The sequence below is a fragment of the Phyllobates terribilis genome, unplaced genomic scaffold, assembly GCF_046119375.1.
Source record: "Phyllobates terribilis strain yellow unplaced genomic scaffold, ASM4611937v1 Scaffold_1__5_contigs__length_1240528914, whole genome shotgun sequence".
In the NCBI taxonomy this organism is placed as follows: Eukaryota; Metazoa; Chordata; class Amphibia; order Anura; family Dendrobatidae; genus Phyllobates; species Phyllobates terribilis.
Window position 1 is genome coordinate 243,330,811 of NW_027362761.1, and position 21,452 is coordinate 243,352,262.

At 41.5% G+C, this 21,452-nt stretch overlaps 1 protein-coding gene across 1 annotated transcript; it reads right to left on the bottom strand.

Moving 5' to 3' along the window:
• Window positions 1–4,113: 4,113 nt before the first annotated feature.
• Window positions 4,114–21,235, bottom strand: ABHD4 (abhydrolase domain containing 4, N-acyl phospholipase B). The gene is made up of 7 exons (XM_073671124.1): window positions 21,083–21,235; window positions 16,389–16,477; window positions 15,403–15,775; window positions 13,577–13,731; window positions 9,140–9,251; window positions 8,873–9,059; window positions 4,114–6,491 (listed from the first exon to the last, which is right to left on the bottom strand). The coding sequence occupies exons 1-7, from the start codon at window positions 21,133–21,135 to the stop codon at window positions 6,402–6,404; spliced, it is 1,059 nt and encodes a 352-aa protein (XP_073527225.1). The 5' UTR covers window positions 21,136–21,235; the 3' UTR covers window positions 4,114–6,401.
• Between the last annotated feature and the right edge of the window lie 217 nt (window positions 21,236–21,452).

Below are 21,452 nucleotides of genomic sequence, written 5' to 3' on the forward strand. Positions count from 1 at the left end.
GCAGCCATTTGGTAAATTCTAAAAAGTTAATTTTTTTTCTCATTAAAGTACACTCTGCACCCCATCTCAACTGAAAAAAAAACAGAAATGTAGAAATTTTTGCAATTTTAGTAAAAAAGGAAAACTGAAATATCACATGGTTATAAGTATTCAGACCATTTGCTCAGACACTCATATTTAAGTCACATGCTATCCATTTCCTTGTGATCCTCCTTGAGATGGTTCTACTCCTTCACTGGAGTCCAGCTGTGTTTAATTAAACTGATAGGACTTGATTTGGAAAGGCACACACCTGTCTATATAAGAACTCACAGCTCACAGTGCATGTCAGACCAAATGAGAATCATGAGCTACAAAAGGAACTGCGCAAGGAGCTCAGAGACAGAATTGTGGCAAGGCACAGATCTGGCGAAGGTTACAAAAGAATTTCTGCATTACTCAAGGTTCCTAAGAGCACAGTGGCCTCCATAATCCTTAAATGAAAGAAGTTTGGGACCACCAGAAGTCTTTCTAGACCTGGCCGTCCAGCCAAACTGAGCAATCGTGGGAGAAGAGCCTTGGTGAGAGAGGTAAAGAAGAACCCCAAGATCACTGTGGCTGAGCTCCAGAGATACAGTAGGGAGATGGGAGAAAGTTCAACAAAGTCAACTATCACTGCAGCCCTCCACCAGTCGGGCCTCTACGGCAGTGGTCCGACGGAAGCCTCTCCTCAGTGCAAGACATATGAAAGCCCGCATAGAGTTTGCTCAAAAACACATGAAGGACTCCCAGACTATGAGAAGTAAGATTCTCTGGTCTGATGAGACGAAGATAGAACTTTTTGGTGATAATTCTAAGCGGTATGTGTGGAGAAAACCAGGCACTGAGGCACTGCTCATCACCTGCCCAATACAATCCCAACAGTGAAACATGGTGGTGGCAGCATCATGCTATCAGGGTGTTTTTCACCTGCAGGGACAGGACGAGTGATTGCAATTGAAGGAAACATGAATATGGTCAAGTACAGAGATATCCTGGATGAAAACCTCTTCCAGAGTGCTCTGGACCTCAGACTTGGCCGAAGGTTCACCTTCCAACAAGACAATGACCCTAAGCACACAGATAAAATAACAAAGGAGGGGCTTGAGAACAACTCTGTGACCATTCTTGACTGGCCCAGCCAGAGACCTGACCTAAACCCAATTGTGCATCTCTGGAGAAACCTGAAAATGGCTGTCCACCAACGTTCACCATTCAACCTGACGGAACTGGAGAGGATCTGCAAGGAAGAATGGCAGAGGATCCCCAAATCCAGGTGTGAAAAACTTGTTGCATCATTCCCAAGAAGACTCATGGCTGTACTAGCTCAAAAGGGTGCTTCTACTCAATACTGAGCAAAGGGTCTGAATACTTATGACCATGCGATATTTCAGTTTTTCTTTTTTAATACATTTGCAAAAATCTGTACAATACTGTTTTTTCAGTCAAGATGGGGTGCAGAGTGTACTTTAATGAGAAAAAAAATATAAACTTTTTAGAATTTACCAAATGACTGCAATGAAACAAGAGTGAAAAATTTAAAAGGGTCTGAATACTTTCCGTACCCACTGTATGTCCTATAGAGGTAAACACAAAATAGAGTGGTTTAGTGGTTGTTATATTTACCGGTTTGTGTAACTTTAGTGTAGCCTGTACATAGGCAAAAGATAACTATAGACTATATAATTACTTGTTTGTACAGTTTTTTTTTTGTACACAGATTAAGGATATTGTACCCAAAACATTGATTTATACAGATAGTGCACACTGCTTACAACTATAATATCACAAAGCATAACCAAACCTTGTGGTGTGCTGTTCCTTCAAGTAGGATTTTATGCCTTCTGTGGGAACACTTATCTATTAGCTTATTTAGGAAAATAAAAAGAGGAGAGGATAATAAGTATGCAGCCAAAAGCATAAACAGTAACTTCTTTAATTATCACTTTGTGACAGGAGCTGTGCAATCATCAACATTAAGTGTGATAGAATTTTCTGCCCCCCCCTCCCCCTTCAACTGAAGAGAAGGTCAATGGCAGAGTCCATGCACGTTCATCATACAGGAAGTTCTGTTGACTGAAAAGTTGACACACATTCAGAGAACAAAGCCATGAAATTCTCAATGGGTAACCATGAGAGACCATTCATTTTTGGAAAGCAAGGAACAGGTAAATGAGGAAATACTAATTGAATTGTATGTATACTAGTGAAATAATGAATTCTAAAATATATATATATATATATATATATATATATATATATATATATATATATATATATATATATATATATATATATATATACACACATACACTACCGTTCAAAAGTTTGGGGTCATTTAGAAATTTCATTATTTATGAAAGAAAAGCACATTTTTTTTTCAATGAAGCTAACATTAAATGAATCAGAAATACACTCTATACATTGTTAATGTGGTAAATGACTATTCTAGCTGAAAACGTCTTGTTTTTATTGCAATATCTACATAGGTGTATAGAGGCCCATTTCCAACAACCACCACTACAGTGTTTTAATGGTACATTGTGTTTGCTAACTGTGTAAGAAGGCTAATGTATGTTTAGAAAACCCTTGCACAAGTATGTTAGCCCAGCTGAAAACAGATTGGCTGATTTGAGAAGATATAAAATTGACCTTCCTTTGAGCTAGTTGAGAATCTGGAGCATTACATTTGTTTGTTCTATGAAACTCTCAAAATGGCCAGAAAAAGAGAACTTTCATGTGAACCTTGACAGTCTATTCTTGTTCTTAGAAATGAAGGCTATTCCATGTGAGAAATTGCCAAGAAACTGAAGATTTCCTACAACGGTGTGTACTACTCCCTTCAGAGGAGAGCACAAACAGGCTCTAACCAGAGTAGAAAGAGAAGTGGGAGGCCCCGCTGTACAACTGAGCAACAAGACAAGTACATTAGAGTCTCTAGTTTGAGAAATCGCTGCCTCACAGCTCCTCAACTGGCAGCTTCATTAAATAGTACACGCAAAACGCCAGTGTCAACATCTACAGTGAAGAGGCGACTCCGGGATGCTGGCCTTCAGGGCAAAGTGGAAAAGAAAAAGCCATATCTGAGACTGGCTAATAAAAGGAAAAGATTAATATGGGCAAAAGAACACAGACATTGGACAGAGGAAGATTGGAAACAAGTTTTATGGACAGACTAATCAAAGTTTGAGGTGTTTGGATCACACAGAAGAACATTTGTGAGACGCAGAACAACTGAAAAGATGCTGGAAGAGTGCTTGACGCCATCTGTTAAGCATGGTGGAGGTAATGTGATGGTCTGGGGTTGCTTTGGTGCTGGTAAAGTGGGAGATTTGTACAAGGTAAATGGGATTTTGATTAAGGAAGGCTATCACTCCATTTTGAAACGCCATGCCAAACCCTGTGGACAGCGCTTGATTGGAGCCAATTTCATCCTACAACAGGACAATGACACAAAGCACACCTCCAAATTATGCATGAACTATTTAGGGAAGAAGCAGGCAGCTGGTATTCTATCTGTAATGGAGTGGCCAGCGCAGTCACCAGATCTCAATCCCATTGAGCTGTTGTGGGAGCAGCTTGACCGTATGGTACGCAAAAAGTGCCCTTCAAGCCAATCCAACTTGTGGGAGGGGCTTCAGGAAGCATGGGGGGAAATTTCTCAAGATTACCTCAGAAAATTAACAGCTAGAATGCCAAAGGTCTGCAATGCTGTAATTGCTGCAAAGGGAGCATTCTGTGACAAAAGCAAAGATTGAAGGAGAATATTATTCTTTCTAATAAAAATCATTATTTCTAACCTTGTCAATGTCTGGACTATATTTTCTATTCATTTTGCAACTCATTTGATAAATAAAAGTATGAGTTTTCATGGAAAACACAAAATTGTCTGGGTGACCCCAAACTTTTGAATGGTAGTGTATATCTATCTATAAAAAACTGGGACTACTTTACCCTTGGGTAATAGGAAAGAAACGCTGTGCATTCGGGAGTAGGGAACAAATCAAATTCAGCTTCTTATGTGAATACATGTGCAAAAAAAAAAAAAACACCATCCTGTTGCGTCATTCATTATAAATATACAAACGGATTACATACAATTACAAGTACTTTATTAGAATACATATTAATAGAAAGTTAACAAAACTGTACAATGCACCATGAGAATTGTATTGTTATCACAAGTAAGCAATACCAATAGCACATGTAGATTGTATATCATGAGTAAAAGATCATTTTACCACTGGCTTTGTACCGCATTTTACCAAAAACTGCAGTATCTATTAAAATATCTAAGGAATATAACTTATTATTAAAATCTATTAAGTGCTTATTTCAACTTTAAACGTTAACAATTAATTTCTTACATATTCTATATCTTAGTGGTTATCAATGTCGCAACCAGGCACAAATTATGAAGAAAAACTGCCAAGATTTTTGGGGACAAGAATCAACCCAATTGCAATTGGCTAATAACTACCACGAGGATGAGCAAGTTGGCCGAAATATGCAGGTTTTGCTGGAAACAGATCTTAGGCCGGTTTCGCACATCTGTGTTTCGCAGTACAAATATGGACTATGATGCACGGATTGGATGCAGGTCTCCTGACCCAAACTCGACAGCTTCCTATATGACTGATATGAGGTTGTCGAGCTCAGGTCGGGAGACCCGTGTCCAGTCCTTGTATTACGGTCTGTACACGGACTGCGAAACACAGATGTGCGAAATTGGACTTGGAGTAGGTTCCAGAATTTCAACCACAGACTTGCCTGCAAATCTGTGACATATCCATGGCATATTATAAGAGGTCTGCAGCTAGTGTGAAAGTAGTGCACGCTCCATGCCTTTATCCTTCATCAAATGGAACAAGGTTACTGGCACATTCTGGCAGCTAAGAAACCATACAAGTCAGAGGAAAGTCTCATAGCAAAGTATTTGTGCAGAAGTAGCAACAGCACTTAGCGTTTGTGATATTCAAGGCACTCTGGAGTAATGCAATGCCCTGAGATGGTGAGACAGCATGGGCAGAAGATTGCTACATTACAGAGGTAGGTAGTCCAAGTGCTATGGCTACGGGGAAAACTCAATAGACACCCTTGTGGGACTAAATGTTATTAAATGATCAGTATAGCTATACATTTAAGCTCAAATATGGTCTCTATTGATGCAGTAATACACATTAGAGGTCACTACTTGTGGTCAAAAAGATTATATTAATGGAAATGACTCAAGCTTGTGTCTTAAAAAAAAAAAAAAAAAGCTGGAGTGGTGCTTTATTTTACTGCTGGAGTGGTGTCACTAATCTAAATGTTCCCTGCCCCTAGTATTACACTTTCGAGCTGCTGTCTTCATCTGTTATCAGCGCCACTCCGGTCAGTTTTCTGCAGGTTGTGATCTGCTGGATCACTCCAGTGTTTGCTGGGCGAGGCGGAAGTCACATCTCAGTGTAAGTCTATGAGAGCGTTATAGACTTAGTTTGTGACCGTTACCTCTGACCTACTATCAGTCAGAAGTTGTGATCACAAGATGGCGGTGCGGGACCGGAGTGGTGCCGGGAAGAGCTGAGGACAGCGGTCGGTAAGTAGAATACTAGGGTCAGGGGCCTTACATTAGTGGCACCACTCCAGCATTGAAAATAAACACTTAAGTGGTGCTATAAGATGTATAGCTAAAATCGGTCATTGCCCCATCTGCAGCTGGAGGGTGATGGAAGGGGTTTGATTTTAGCCGGTGAACTTCAAAGCTAAAGACAAAGCAGGATTACACATGGTAAAACCTGGCATAATGAACTCACAAAAACACACAAAATATACTTGGCAAACTGACGATAAATGGCACAATATCCATCTTTAACATTGATTTGTACAATCACCGATACCTTAAAAGAGGTAGTTCTATCAACATTCATGGCGGGGTCAGACTTTACCTACAGTACAAATCCTTCATTCAAGAACCATTATTTGTGCTTCTTTTAGTAACTTGGTCAAAACTAGAAGGACTATCTGCGAAAAATCAGCAGCTTTAAAACCATTTATTCAATTTAGTGCTTCAAGTGCAATACTGCCAAATACTGATAGCACTATATATTTTTTATTATTTTTTCCTGCCTTACATCAGTAGTGCAGATTAGATTTCCATTTAGTAAGAAATTTCCAAAAAGAGCAGCCCACCCCACTCTTAAGACACAGAGCTGACAAGAAGTATAGAGGTTGGTGAATGTCACCAATAACGGGTGCTGATGCTTAGGGGGACATCACTGTGGAACTGTAAGAAGGATCTATCCGTTCTGTCAGTCACAGGCAGACAGGTCAGCATACGGTCGGCCTACATGGTACATCATTCTGTCCGCACTAGAAGACATTTCTTTCAGCATAGAGGAATCTCAATCCACCGCATCACAAATCTCCTCAACCATGGAATTGAAGACTCCCGGCTGGTCGGCATATACATGGTGAGAGGCGCCTCTGATGGCCTGAGGAGAACACAGAATTACAGGAGAGTTAGAAAGGAAGAATTCAACTTGGAATAAAGAACTAACAGACATGTATTTCTATCACTTTTTACTAAGAAATTGTAACCCAGCATATCCACAAACCAAACAGATTGCCATTATTCAATAGGGTTATGGAATATTACTATGAGTTTGGAATGATACAGCTGCAGACCTTTAAAATACACAGAGTGTGTAATAAGGGAGTAAATATATATATTGTCAAGCCTCATTTTGGCAATTTTCTGCCATTGACTGGGTTGACCTATATACACTCCCTTATTTCACCTTTCCTAATACTCCTTGAGAAAGCCACCCGGCGAAACATATGTTGCAGCTTCTGGGTATCCATACTTGGTAAAATTTTCCCTGTTTATTTATATGTACGGTGATATATTTGCTGGGGTGTTTACATAATTATTTTATCACTTGAATCTATACTACAATATAATATTTGTTCATAACCCTGCTGCTATACATATATATTATAATACATACAGTACAGACCAAAAGTTTGGACACACCTTCTCATTTAAAGATTTTTCTGACTATGAAAATTGTACATTCACACTGAAGGCATCAAAACTATGAATTAACACATGTGGAATTATATACTTAACAAAAAAGTGTGAAACAACTGAAAATATGTCTTATATTCTAGGTTCTTCAAAGTAGCCACCTTTTGCTTTGATGACTGCTTTGCACACTCTTGGCATTCTCTTGATGAGCTTCAAGAGGTAGTCACTGGAAATGGTTTTCACTTCACAGGTGTGCCCTGTCAGGTTTAATGAGTGGGATTTCTTGCCTTATAAATGAGGTTGGGACCATCAGTTGTGTTGTGCAGAAGTCAGGTGGATACACAGCTGATATTCCTACTGAATAGACTGTTAGAATTTGTATTATGGCAAGAAAAAAGCAGCTAAGTAAAGAAAAAAGATGTGGCCATCGTTAATTTAAGAAGTGAAGGTCAGTCAGTGCGAAAAATTGGGCAAACTTTGAAAGTGTCCCCAAGTGCAGTTGCAAAAACCATCAAGCGCTACAAAGAAACTGGCTCACATGAGGACCGCCCCAGGAAAGGAAGACCAAGAGTCACCTCTGCTTCTGAGGATAAGTTTATCCGAGTCACCAGCCTCAGAAATCGCAGGTTAACAGCAGCTCAGATTAGAGACCAGGTCAATGCCACACAGAGTTCTAGCAGCAGACATCTCTTCAACAACTGTTAAGAGGAGACTTTGTGCAGCAGGCCTTCATGGTAAAATAGCTGCTAGGAAACCACTGCTAAGAACAGGCAACAAGCAGAAGACACTTGTTTGGGCTAAAAAACACAAGGAATGGACATTAGACCAGTGGAAATCTGAGCTTTGGTCTGATGAGTCCAAATTTGAGATCTTTGGTTCAAACCACTGTGTCTTTGTGCGACGCAGAAAAGGTGAACGGATGGACTCTACATGCCTGGTTCCAACCGTGAAGAATGGAGGAGGAGGTGTGATGGTATGGGGGTGCTTTGCTGGTGACACTGTTGGGGATTTATTCAAAATTGAAGGCATACTGAACCAGCATGGCTGCCACAGCATTTTGCAGAGGCATGCTATTCCATCTGGTTTGCGCTTAGCTGGATCATCATTTATTTTTCAACAGGACAATGACCCCAAACACACCTCCAGGCTGTGTAAGGGCTATTTGACCAAGATGGAGAGTGATGGGGTGCTACGCCAGATGACCTGGCCTCCACAGTCACCAGACCTGAACCCAATCGAGATGGTTTGGGGTGAGCTGGACCGCAGAGTGAAGGCAAAAGTGCCAACAAGTGCTAAGCATCTCTGGGAACTCCTTCAAGATTGTTGGAAGACCATTTCCGGTGACTACCTCTTGAAGCTCATCAAGAGAATGCCAAGAGTGTGCAAAGCAGTCATCAAAGCAAAAGGTGGCTACTTTGAAGAACCTAGAATATAAGATATATTTTCAGTTGTTTCACACTTTTTTGTTAAGTATATAATTCCACGTGTTAATTCATAGTTTTGATGCCTTCAGTGTGAATATACAATTTTCATAGTCATGAAAATACAGAAAAATCTTTAAATGAGAAGGTGTGTCCAAACTTTTTGTCTGTACTAATATATTATATATATATATTTATTTATTTACATAATTTATTAGACCCACTTCCTATACGTTCTTTCCCTGTATTGGAGCTGGTCCCCTCACTATGTATTTTTATCTCTTCTGCCAATATGCAGTTTTTTAAGATATTTATATACTAATAAAAATATGTTTTATTATTGGACCTTTAATGGTGAATATTCACCTTAGAAAAGTATCTCCAAACACAGGTGGAGAAGTCATCAGTTTCATGTAAGTCTTACCAAAGTGTTCACGTAGGAGTCCGGTCGGAGCATTTTGGCCTTTTCACCTGTATTTTGATCAATCCAGGTCTCCGCTCCATAGATAAATGTGATTGGAAGGTCCTTTGGAATTAAATTGAGGCGGGACATCATTGGGCGCTTGGCCCAGCCAAACCTTTCCATCATGGTTTTAAAGGCACTTTCACCACTATCAGAAATATAAAGAGATGCGTTGAGCAAAACAAATTATCAAGATAAATTACTGCACACAAATGGCAATCACCATACCTCGGAGTTTGGGCATTGCAATGGTAAATATATTCCATGATGGTGTCATCATCAAAAAACTCTTCAAATTTCCTCTTGAGATCTGGACGAAATCTCTGCACCAATCTGGGACCTGGCGGAACACAGTTTTATAGCATCTGAGTTATTGCAGTTTCAGAAAAAGTAGAGATTGAAGAAACAGAAACTCCTTGGTTAAGACATGAAGTTAGAAGGGCCCGAAATGCAATATAGGGCATCCAGGACAAATGCAAGGTAGCCCCATGGCTAATGATCACTAGAAGGAAGCTCTCACAGAGCTGGTAACCGGAGGTGGTCGCTTTGGATACTCTTTCTTATACAGAACTTATTGCAGAACTTGTACCCTTAAATGAATCATCTCACTGGAACAGAACAGAAAATAAGGAGAATGCCCCTTATTATTCCCTACATCACAGTCCATCTTTAAAACTCTGAAAATACCTGCACAAACCCTGTAGTTTGTAAAAATGCATGTAACATGTGCACAACCATGTATGTACAGAGAGTGAACTAAGTATTAAACACATCACCAATTTTATAAATAAATATATTTGGAAAGGTGCTATTGACATGAAATTCTCACAATAAGTCGGTAACAACCCATCCAATCCACACAGGGAAAAAAATCAAACCATGGTGAAAAAAAATTCGGAAATTTGTAAAGCAAAATATTTTTGCTTTTGTCGCTAATTTCCAAGACTGGTAACATTTTAAATTTTCAGGGTATGTGGCCACATGAGGGCTTATTTTTTGCACCCCGAGCTGACGTTTTTACGGATAACATTTTGGAGTAGATATACAGGGATATTCACCATCCAACCTGACGGAACTGGAGAGGATCTGCAAGGAAGAATGGCAGAGGATCCCCAAATCCAGGTGTGAAAAACTTGTATCATTCCCAAGAAGACTCATGGCTGTACTAGCTCAAAAGGGTGCTTCTACTCAATACTGAGCAAAGGGTCTGAATACTTATGACCATGCGATATTTCAGTTTTTCTTTTTTAATAAATTTGCAAAAATTTCTACATTTCTGTTTCTTTTTTCAGTCAAGATGGGGTGCAGAGTGTTCATTAATGAGAAAAAAAATGAACTTTAGAATTTACCAAATGGCTGCAATGAAACAAAAAGTGAAACATTTAAAGGGGTCTGAATACTTTCCATACCCACTGTAATGTTTTGTAATTTTGGTGTTTTGAATTTGTTACGCCATTTACCGATCAGATTAATTTATTTCATATTTTGATAGGCCCAACTTTGCTGAACGCGGTGATACCAAATTTGTATTTTTTTATTGAGTTTTAATTTTAATGGGGCAAAAGGTGGGGTGATTTGAACTTTGTATTTTTTATTTTTTTATTTTTACTTTCTACAGTATCTAATAGACCCCTTAGGGCACTTGAAGCTGCGATCATCCGATCTCTCGTACCATACATAGCAATGCATCTCATGGGTACATGGAGTGATGCGCTCGCCTGCCAGCACGTGTTAAATGCTGCTGTCAGACTGACAGCAGCATTTAATATGTTAGCAGCCGTGGGTGGAGCGCCGCTGTTATGTGGCGGTAAATACGCAGGTTCGGAAAGCGAGCATTCATCAAAGGCAGGGACACGATATATGATGTATATGTTCATCGTATGTCATGAAGGGATTAAAAGCTATGTATATATTTTGCACTGAGTTTCTTTTGTTGTTAGTTTGCTTCCTAAATGCAAAATTAAACAAATTTTTACAGTCTTCCTTAAAACACACTCGGCAGAGTCCTGTTGTCCTGGTTGTGACAACTCTTGCTCTCTGATCTCCTTCCCTTCTTTCAGGGAGAGAGAAAGGCTATGGAAAATCTTCATCATTCATTCTAAACCTTCTGAAAGGCAGATTGCAGCCTAACCCAAGCATAACGCGTCTCTTTGGAGAGCGTCTCTCTCTGTAATATAGGCTAGATGTGAGCTCTGTGTGTATCCAGGATGTTGATCTCTTCTCTTCCATGTATCAGCACAGCTTCAATTTTGAAATTTATTAACTCTTCATGTCCTTTTCTCCATATCTCTAGTCTGTTTTCTCTCCCCTCCCTGAGACTGTAAATACTTCCTCTTCAGTCCACTCTTGAGATCCATGTACAATCCAATCCCTTCTCCCTACCTGCTGATATGCCTAACACTGAAAGAACAGTCAGAAAGAACAAGGAGCAGAAGCTCTGATGGACATAACATTTTTTGCAAATGCACTAAATTAGATAAAGGTCTTACAGAGACAAAAGGTCTTACAGAGACACTGTAGCAGCAAATGGTAGAACATTTTTGTTTAAGACAATTTAGAAAGTTTTTCAAATTTGCAATTAGGAAGCAAATGAACAGTAAAAAAAATTATGTGCAAAGGTGTCTACAGCCTTTAAGTTCTTAGGTAGGAAAGCCCACTCAGGCTGTAGACAGACACTAATGCTGATTATTCTTCAGGAGCTGTAGAATTGGAAATACAGTGCCTTGTGAAAGTATTTGGCCCCCTTGAACTTTTCTACCTTTTGCCACATTTCTGGCTTCAAACAAAGATATAAAATTCCAATTTTTGGGGGAAGAATCAACAAGTGGGACGCAATCGTGAAGTGGAATGAAATTTATTGGATATTTTAAACATTTTTAAAAAATTAAAAGCTGAAAAGTGGGGCATGCAATATTATTCGGCCCCTTTACTTTCAGTGCAGCAAACTCACTCCAGAAGTTGAGTGAGGATCTCTGAATGATCCAATGTTGTCCTAAATGACTGGTAATGATAAATAGAATCCACCTGTGTGTAATCAAGTCTCCGTATAAATGCACCTGCTCTGTGATAGTCTCAGAGTTCTGTTTCAATTGCAGAGAGCATCATGAAGATCAAGGAACACACCAGGCAGGTCCGAGATACTGTTGTGGCGAAGTTTAAAGCCGGATTTGGATACAAAAAGATTTCCCAAGTTTTAAACATCTCAAGGAGCACTGTGCAAGCGATCATATTGAAATGGAAGGAGTATCAGACCACTGCAAATCTACCAAGACCTGGCAGTCACTCTAAACTTTCATCTCGAAGAAGAAGACTGATCAGAGATGCAGCCAAAAGGCCCATGATCACTCTGGATAAACTGCAGAGATCTACAGCTGAGGTGGGAGAGTCTGTTCATAGGACAACAATCAGTCGTACACTGCACAAATCTGGCCTTTATGGAAGAGTGGCAAGAAGAAAGCCATTTCTCAAAGATATCCATAAAAAGTCTTGTTTGAATTTGCCACAAGCCACCTGGGAGACACACCAAACATGTGGAATAAGGTGCTCTGGTCAAATGAAACCAAAATCAAACTTTTTGGCCACAATGTAAAACGATATGTTTGGCGTAAAAGCAACACAGCTCATCACCCTCAAAACACCATCCCCACTGTCAAACATGGTGGTGTCCGCATCATGGCTTGGGCCTGCTTTTCTTCAGCAGGGACAGGGAAGATGGTTAAAATTGATGGGAAGATGGATGGAGCCAAATACAGGACCATTCTGGAAGAAAACCTGTTGGAGTCTGCAAAAGACCTGAAACTGGGAAGGAGATTTATCTTCCAACAAGACAATGATCCCAAACATAAAGCAAAATCTACTATGGAATGGTTCAAAAATAAATGTATCCAGGTGTTAGAATGGCCAAGTCAAAGTCCAGACCTGAATCCAATCGAGAATCTGTGGAAAGAGCTGAAAACTGCTGTTCACAAACGCTCTCCATCCAACCTCAATGAGCTCGAGCTGTTTTGCAAGGAAGAATGAGCAAGAATTTCAGCCTCTCGATGTGCAAAACTGATAGAGACCCCAAGCGACTTGCAGCTGTAATTGCAGCAAAAGGTGGCACTACAAAGTATTAACTCAAGGGGGCAGAATAACATTGCACGCCCCAGTTTTCAGTTTAATTTTTTTTAAAAGTTTAAAATATCCAATAAATTTCATTCCACTTCACGATTGTGTCCCACTGGTTGTTGATTCTTCCCCCAAAAAATTAGAATTTTATACCTTTATTTTTGAAGCCAGAAATGTGGCAAAAGGTAGAAAAGTTCAAGGGGGCCAAATACTTTCACATGGCACTGTAACTACCCACAGACCTCGCATCCCTAAATCATGTGTTTCTATGTCAAAAGGTGTCTATACTCCCTTAGTGCAATGCTCCAAAGTGATAGGCAAAATAGCTCCCCTCCAGAAGGAATAACTAATCCCTCTAGCGCCTCATATAGGTACTCATACTAAGTTGATTTCAGTTCCCAACCCTAAAACCTAACTCAAGTTATCAGTAAAAGCAGTGTCTTGGCTGTTTTGTTAGCACATACTAAGGGGTCTTGTTTTGTAACAAAAGCTTTTATTTTTTTTATTCTAAACACCTATTTTATCTATCTGGAAGATGACAGCACAATGTGCCCTTACCCCAAGGTCCTGCTGCTCTGACAACTGCCAAAGGATTGGATCGCCCAAGCACGGCGGCCAGAGCCTTCACCCAGGCTGGGGGAGAACGCACTTCATTGGGGTCTGTAGGTAGATCAGGGAAGCCCCAGGGATCTACAAGAATCAGATGCTTCACTCTAAAGATAAAAACAAAATGCATTAGAACAATGGGAAGAAAGATGATCGCAGCCATGGATGAATATTATCTATAAAAATACTATTGTACTGAACAATACAAAACATCTCTGCAACAGGTAGAACGAAATATCAATTAACCAAAATATACATGTTCAGGAAGACTTAAAAGGGGTTCTCCAGTACTGTAATACCAATGGACTATCCTTAGGATAGGTTCTCAGTATCAGATCATAAGGGGGGGGGGGGAGACACCCAACAATCCTGCCGATCGGCTATTTCAGATGCCGCCTGGATGAAATAAGTTGCAGAGCTGCATGGCACAGCTCCATCAACTGTACAGTAGCCATGGATGGATACTGTGCATCTTCTCAAATTACAATGACTAAAGGTGGATCTGCAGTACCCCACTGCGGCCACTATGCGGCTGGCACAGATGTGCCGAGCATCTCTGCAACTGATCACATCCAGCCAGCACTGGGAACAGCTGATCAATGGCGATCCAGGTGTCGCACCCCCATCAATTTGGTATTATTGACCTGTCCTAGAGGATAGGTAATCAATACTAAAGTACCGGACAACCCCATCAATTTAGCACCTTTTTTTTAATCAAAGGTGCACAGATCTATCTGGTCCTGGAAGTCCTATTTCCACTTTAACTCAACCTCTTTTTGGTCTCAGCCGGTGAATAGATAAAGGGGCTAGATAAGCTACTGAAATAAGCCAGTCCCTTTCAAACATAATACTGGTCACGTGCCGACACAGTAATCACCATCCAGTGCCAATTGCAAGCCAACAGTGGGGCTGCCGAACCCGAGGAAAGAGTGATTCTCTCTAAATTAAAAGCACCCTTGATAACCAAGTCATATCCTTAAGTAATACAATGTAATATTTTAGGCTTGTTTAAGATCATTTTCCAAGGGAAATCGCTTTCAAACTACTTATATAAAATGATGTGTCCATAAAGATAACAAGTATAGAAGGCCATAAAAGCAAAAAATTACAACAGGGGAAAGCAGAGGATAAAGGCATATAACTAATGGGACGTCTGCCCATCAGACCCAATCTATGGTACTGATATCACCATGGGAGATCCATTCTTCACTTTCTATGAGGAAACATTCTGGAATATTTTTTCTAACAGTCTTAAGACAATGTGGCAAAAACGGTCTTCATTACTGCATCACAGACCATAAATCACCTGCAAAGTCAACGGTGTCTCAATTTTTCACCCAAAAGATCTATCTTCCATGAACAATCCTTCAATAAAATCATTATCCTTTGTGTCTGCTCATATATGGCCAGGTAGACAACAGCCAATATGGATTTAGGTGTGTAAGACTGTGTCCACGAAGCGATTGTTTGCTCGATGGTTGTTCAATCATGAAAATACTTTTATCTAATGTGTATGAACACCTTTGGACCCAGCAGCTTGGTCACAAGAGATATCTCCTGGAAATCACGGGAACCAGTGGACACAGCAGCAGCGCCGCAATCACCACTTTATACTAGATCTCATAGAACCATTACTCTATAGTACCATAAGAACTCAAAGCTTTAGGATAAAGGTCCTTAATTTAATCTATAAAATGGATCCTCTGACCAATTTCTCTTCTGGTCATTAACACAGAGTATATTTTAACATATTGAACAATGACTAATAGGTTTCTCACCTCTGAGGGAATCTCATGGAATAAGATGTAGCTAAGAATCCCCCTAAACTGTGACCCAGAAGAATCATGTCATTGATCCCCATTTCCTGTCGCCATTGCTCAATGGAGGAAACAAATTGCTCTTCTGCTCCCACTGGATCACCAGGAAAGCTTGGTCGGGAGCTGCGTCCAAATCCCAACAGATCAAAAGCATGAAGGGTTCGTCCAGTACTCAGATGGTCTATGTTCTGAATCCAGAGTCCTACTCCTCCACCAAATCCATGAACCATCACCAGTGGAGTCTTATCACGAAGCTCAGGGCTCACTGTCAGTGTCCATATCTTATTCTGATCCGGTAGAGAGACATAGCGAGCAGAAAATCTGTTCCGGATACCTAAGTAAGTGAGAATAAGCATATGAATAGGGAATTAAAAAGAAAAAAAGAAGATCAAGGAAATCACACTCCTAAATAATTTTTCCCATTGCAAAAAGACTGAGAAGGTGGTGGTAGATCAGCTCTATGGCCCATTCAATTTCAGGATCCTGGGGGCCCTTGCAGTCAAGATGCCATGACATTCAGAACATGATATTTCATGCAAACTGGAACAAGAGTTTTCATAGGTGAGGGTCATCATTACCCAATAAACTTATGCTGTATGACAACCACCCAAAATTGCATTAAAAAAAATCTTCACCATGAAGATGGCCAATATGTCCATTATAAAGATGGAACTGAAAGTCTCAAACAGGAAATCTGGTCTGGCTAAGAGGGTGGTCATATTAACAAAGATGGTCTGTCTTTTGGAGAGTTTTCACTGTATGAGCTTATCAGTTTTGAAAGGGAATCTGTTACCAGGTTTCTGCTATGTAACCTGAGAGACCATAATGTAGGAGCAGAGACCCTGATTCAAGGGATGTATCACTTATTGGACTGTGTTTTGAGCTGCATTACAATCAAATTACAAAGTGTTAAAAGGGAATTAGTTCTACGGATATTCGCTCCTTACACTGAAGAATCCTGGACTCGACAGCCTTTAACTGAGACATGGAGGTGGGGCACCAAGATGGGATCCAGCCAGTCAACCAACTCTGAGACCTGTGGCAAAAAAATGAAAATAAGACAGATAGAAGTTGTTAAAAAATTGGTTTCACTGACGCAGATCAATCAATATATTTCCTTTACATCTTATTTCTGTTGTACACATTGCAGACAGTAGATTATAGGTGCAATTTTTGAAAAAGGAGGATACAAGCAATCCTCCTATCCAAGGCTGTGGAGCCGGAGTCTATTTCCATTTTGGTGGAGTTGGTATAAAATGGGGAATATTTTTTTCATAAAAATTTTGGAAAGTTACGAAATGTCCTATAAATGTCTGTCCTATTCCTGATCTAAGGGTCTAGACTTTTAGCTGAGATGAATCTGTGCTACTGTAAATTTATCACTTAAACATGAGGAAGTCGGAGTTGGAGTCGGTGTCATGAAAATTGAGGAGTCGGAGGTTTGGCTTACCGACTCCACAGCCCTGCTCCTATCTGTTCATGTCCATATTAGTGTCCACAGTGCTTTGTATTAATGCACATATATCATATATTGATAGTATTTTAGCCCTTCTTCTTCAGTACCATCTTTTAAGCGCACTTGTCAGCAGGATTGTGCTCGGTAAACTACATACACTGTCAGGTGGGCGACATTACACTGATTAAAATGATACCTTGGTTGATGAAATCCGTCCGGTGGTTCTTATGTAATCTTTACTTTCAGTTTGGAGATAATGATATGCTCCTGCTCCGAGACAGCCTGTGGGGGGGCGCTCTATCTGGTGCTTTGCTTATGTATTCCTATCTCTGCCTCCCATTTTAAATACTACCTGTGTAATTGTGTTACAAATCCTGAAATTTACATGCAGCAAAAAGTTCCCGCCACCCGCGCATGCGCAGTAGCATCTATCGTTTGCCAAGAGATGCTACTGCACAAGCACGACTGGCGGCGCCATATTGCTGCAGGCAAATTTCTTTTTCTTCCATCAAAATGGCTAGTGGTGCTTGCGTAGTAGCATCTCTCGGCAAGCGATAGATGCTACTGCTCAAGAGCCATTTTGCTGGAGGAAAATAATTCGCCTGCAGCAAGTTTACTACCAATTTACCTTTCCGCTCACTTAGCTGTCTAATGTGTGTGGCCATATTATCAGTTGATTTGGCCAACAACTATTCTTCCAAACCTCACGAGTGCTCATCTCAGCCGAGCATGCTTGTGTTCTCATCGAGGAGAGGGGAATAGGCTGCTGAAAGACACCTATTTCCGCAAATTATCTCCCATGAGAAAAAAAGGAATAGGCACGTAGGAATAAAAAAGGACTGACCCCACTTTCCCTCAACAGACAGCATTTATCTAATGTATGCGGCCACAGGGCTATGGAGTCGGTATGGCAAACCTCCAACTTCACAGCACTGCCTCGCTACTCAGCATGTACATAAAGTGCAGCACAGATTCATCTCAACTAAAAGCCGAGATCCTTAGATCAGGAACAGAACAGACATTTATAGGACATTTCATAACTTTCCCAAATTCTTATGAAAAAATTTACAGCACATTCTGTACCCAATTTATTATATATTTTAGGAGTCGGTCCATTTTATACCGACTCCACAGCCCTGGGGGCACCTTTACTCAGTCACACAAAGTTGTAGACAGGGTGTTTGATCCCAAAGACCAAGACCAACGCCGCCTCTCATCTCAGTTTCTTTGATCCTACTAGTAAGTACCTTGCTTTACCCAGCCCAACTGCACACAGATATTCAGGAAATGAGAGAATAAGATTGATGCCATGAAACTAGTCAAAGGCACCTGAAAGAAAAGGAGAGGAAGAGAAAAGTAATGAAACAGTGAAAGTGATCCCCTTACCTATCCCCCCATGCACGGACAGTGCCCACCTCATCAGTGGCAATGTGGAGGGAAAACCCTGAAGGGGCCATGGTGCGTATGCCTCCTTTAGTGTACCAAGCAAGTAACATCTGGAATAAATCTACTTCTTTATGTGGTGGAAAGGTGAATTCACACACACTGCAGATTTGTGGAGGAGATTTCTAGGACTGACTTATTCATTGGGATGGGGGTTACAAATACTCATCTCCATGCATGTTATCAAGCCATACAAACGCCCCTACCTCCTGGATAGGCCTTAATAGAGTAACTATGTAATACCTGGGTCTTTTTGGATTAAATTTGGATTTTGGGGAGTATCGATGAGTGCGACCAACTACAAGAAATGTCAATGTTTAATGCCATATTTATAATGTATGGCTCAATGTTTGCACTGTATATGTACGGACCTAACAAAGAGGACGTCAGCACGAAACTGGAATCTAAAGTAAAGACATGGCAGTAATACAGATCTAACAGATACCCGGCCCATCGGCAATGACGGCGCCACTGAGGGAACAGTATGAAAACATGATTTAGAAATAAAACAGAAAATATAATCTTTCCCCAGATAAACGGACGAGCGTTTCAGGGAAATATACCTGACTGCCATCGTGCAGCATGAATCAGCCAACGCTGTCCCTCTAACCAAAATCAGAACAAATACAGATTAAAAAAAAAAAAAACCTGACTACTTGGATCACAACTTGTAACACAAAGGAATACAGAAGTAAACCAAGCAAAACACAGGAGGAATTGCAGAATTAGTACGAGCTGTGGAGCAGAAGTCACCTGTACTGGTGTCAGGAGGGAGCCGGCACAGGCCTGTCATTATAGTAGGGGGTGACTCAGCAGGTGACCGGGTGACTCCGAGCACACTGTGAGCCGGCCCATTCTACACCAGGTAACTAGTTATTATAGGTAGGGAACAGGATGGAGCCAGTGCGTTATTGTGGCAACTAAACACATCAGCAACACAAGACAATGAAAAAGAAGTTCCTGGCACTTTCTTTCTTAATCTCCTTTGCTTTTAGCCTAATTTGTCTTTTATTACAGTTAAATAGGCACGGTAGCTCAGTGGGCAGCACTGTTGCTCTGCAGAGCTGGGGTACAAATCCCACCAAAGACAACATCTGCAAGGAGTTTGTATGTTCTCCCCGTGTTTGCGTGGGTTTCCTCCGGTTTCCTCTCACACTCCAAAGACATACTGATAGGGAATGTAGATTGTGAGCCCCAATGGGAACAGTGATTATAATGTATGTAAAAGCACTGCGGAAATAATCGCGCTAAATAAGCAAAGCATAATGAATAAAATAAACTACCTATTCACTGGAGAGATGATAACTACTAGATATTTGGGAGCCCTCATCAGAATGGGGATCTGTGAGCTTTGGGTGGGGCACCCGCACTGCCCGCCATGCCAATCTCTCTATTGAGCAATAATCGCCAGTAGTCCCATAGAAAATTAATTGAGCAGCAGAAACACACACATTCGTCCTCACAAATGGAGCGGCGGTCACTGAGGATTTCTAAGATTTGTTCTTACCAGAAAACCTCTAAAAAAATTAAAGTCTTCTCTTTATCCAGGAGTATAGAGGTGCATTACTGTCTTGCGTGTGGCTGTAAGACAACTGGCAGCAGCAGAATCCCCACTGCCCTTCCCTGAGAGCAGTAAGGAAAAGATGGCTAAGCCCCACCCACTTGTAACTAAAGGGCCAGCCACCAGCAGGAAATTAACCCCCTGTGTTCTCTGCCAGATTTATACAAGACTGTTTCAGGCTCATACAGAGAATGCCGTGGACTAACAATGAGGAATAGCGCCATCTTATAGGCCGTGGGCACACAAGACGCCAGGGTCCTGACACAGGGGGCACAGAGCCATCACTGCAATGTGCCATGTGACAGCCTGCAGTAGGGAGAAGAGGATTCGGTTGCTCGGATTAGAAGAGTATAATCTTTATTTTTCTGTGGGAGTAATCACTCATAGCACATCATTATTTTTTAAAGTGAACCTGTTATGTCTCCAAATAGGGTTAACAGTGTTACAATGCTGTCCGGCCACATTACTGACAATGCGGCTAGCGGGAGAAAACTAACTGTAGTCCTCCCTGGATGCGGCGGCTTTCAGTCAGAGGCGGCTTAGCGCAGCACACAGTGTCTGTAAGCAATCACTGACACTGACTGACAGCTCACAAGGTGGTACACAATTCATTTTCTGTTAGCGGCCAGACTGCACTGTAACACTATCAGTCTGCACATCGGCCCTACATCTGCAGGTTAATAGTGTTGGGGGACATTCATACTTTTCCAATGGGGCACTGAGATCATCACTACAGGGTTAGGGGCACACTGCCCGCCTGAAGTGCTGGGTAATAGGGCACCACGGGGCTGGGAAAGGGCTTGTCTACCCCTTGAGACCCTGATGGGCAGTTCTTCTGTAGACAGCTTATCCTGGGTATCAGTAACATTCAGGTGATGGGTCGCTCCCTTTAACCCCCTCCTGCCTGCCGGCTGCTATACCTGGCTGAGGAGCCCTGGAGCCAGGTGACATGCCCGGAGTAATAATAGGATTATAGCAATGATATGGAGTGACCCGAGCCGGGAATACACAGGGATAAGCTAGAATGCTCCCCTGTGCATGCTGGGAGTTGTAGTTTGCCAGCAGTCAGGCATCAACCACCTGTAGCTGCGTACACAATGCAGGCCCGGCCATCCGGCCTGTGCACTGTACTGAGCTGCGGCCTCCATTACAGTCCTGTGCCGCCCGCTGCGGGCACTCACCGCTCCTCCAGCTGCTCGGCCATCACAGGGTCGCCCTCCTGAAGTCCTGGCATCACACGGCCGTGCTAGGTGCTGCTCCTCACCGGACAGAAGGCTCTGACTGCGGAGGGAGGAGCCTGCAGGACGGATAGCAGAGTAAGGGCGGTGCTATCCGTGTGAGAGGCGTGCCCAAGAGATACCCCGCCCACACAAGGGAAGCTTCCCATAGTGTGTATTGTAATGAGTAGAAGTGGGCGTGGTCACAGTAGGGAAGCTTCGCATAGTGTGTATTGTAATGAGTAGAAGTGGGCGGGGCCACAGTAGGGAAGCTTCCCGGTGTACGTATTGTAATGAGCAGGAGTGGGCGGGGCCACAGTAGGGAAGCTTCCCG

What these genes read in the sequence shown, in the direction of transcription:
- ABHD4 (XM_073671124.1), bottom strand. Translation starts at nt 21,135, where the DNA reads ATGCCAGGACTTCAGGAGGGCGACCCTGTGATGGCCGAGCAGCTGGAG. An exon ending in TCCATGAGATTCCCTCAGAG is followed by an intron (nt 13,732 to 15,402) that starts GTGAGAAACCTA and finishes TTTTATCTTTAG; the next exon opens with AGTGAAGCATCTGATTCTTG. An exon ending in TGCAATGCCCAAACTCCGAG is followed by an intron (nt 9,060 to 9,139) that starts GTATGGTGATTG and finishes TATTTCTGATAG; the next exon opens with TGGTGAAAGTGCCTTTAAAA.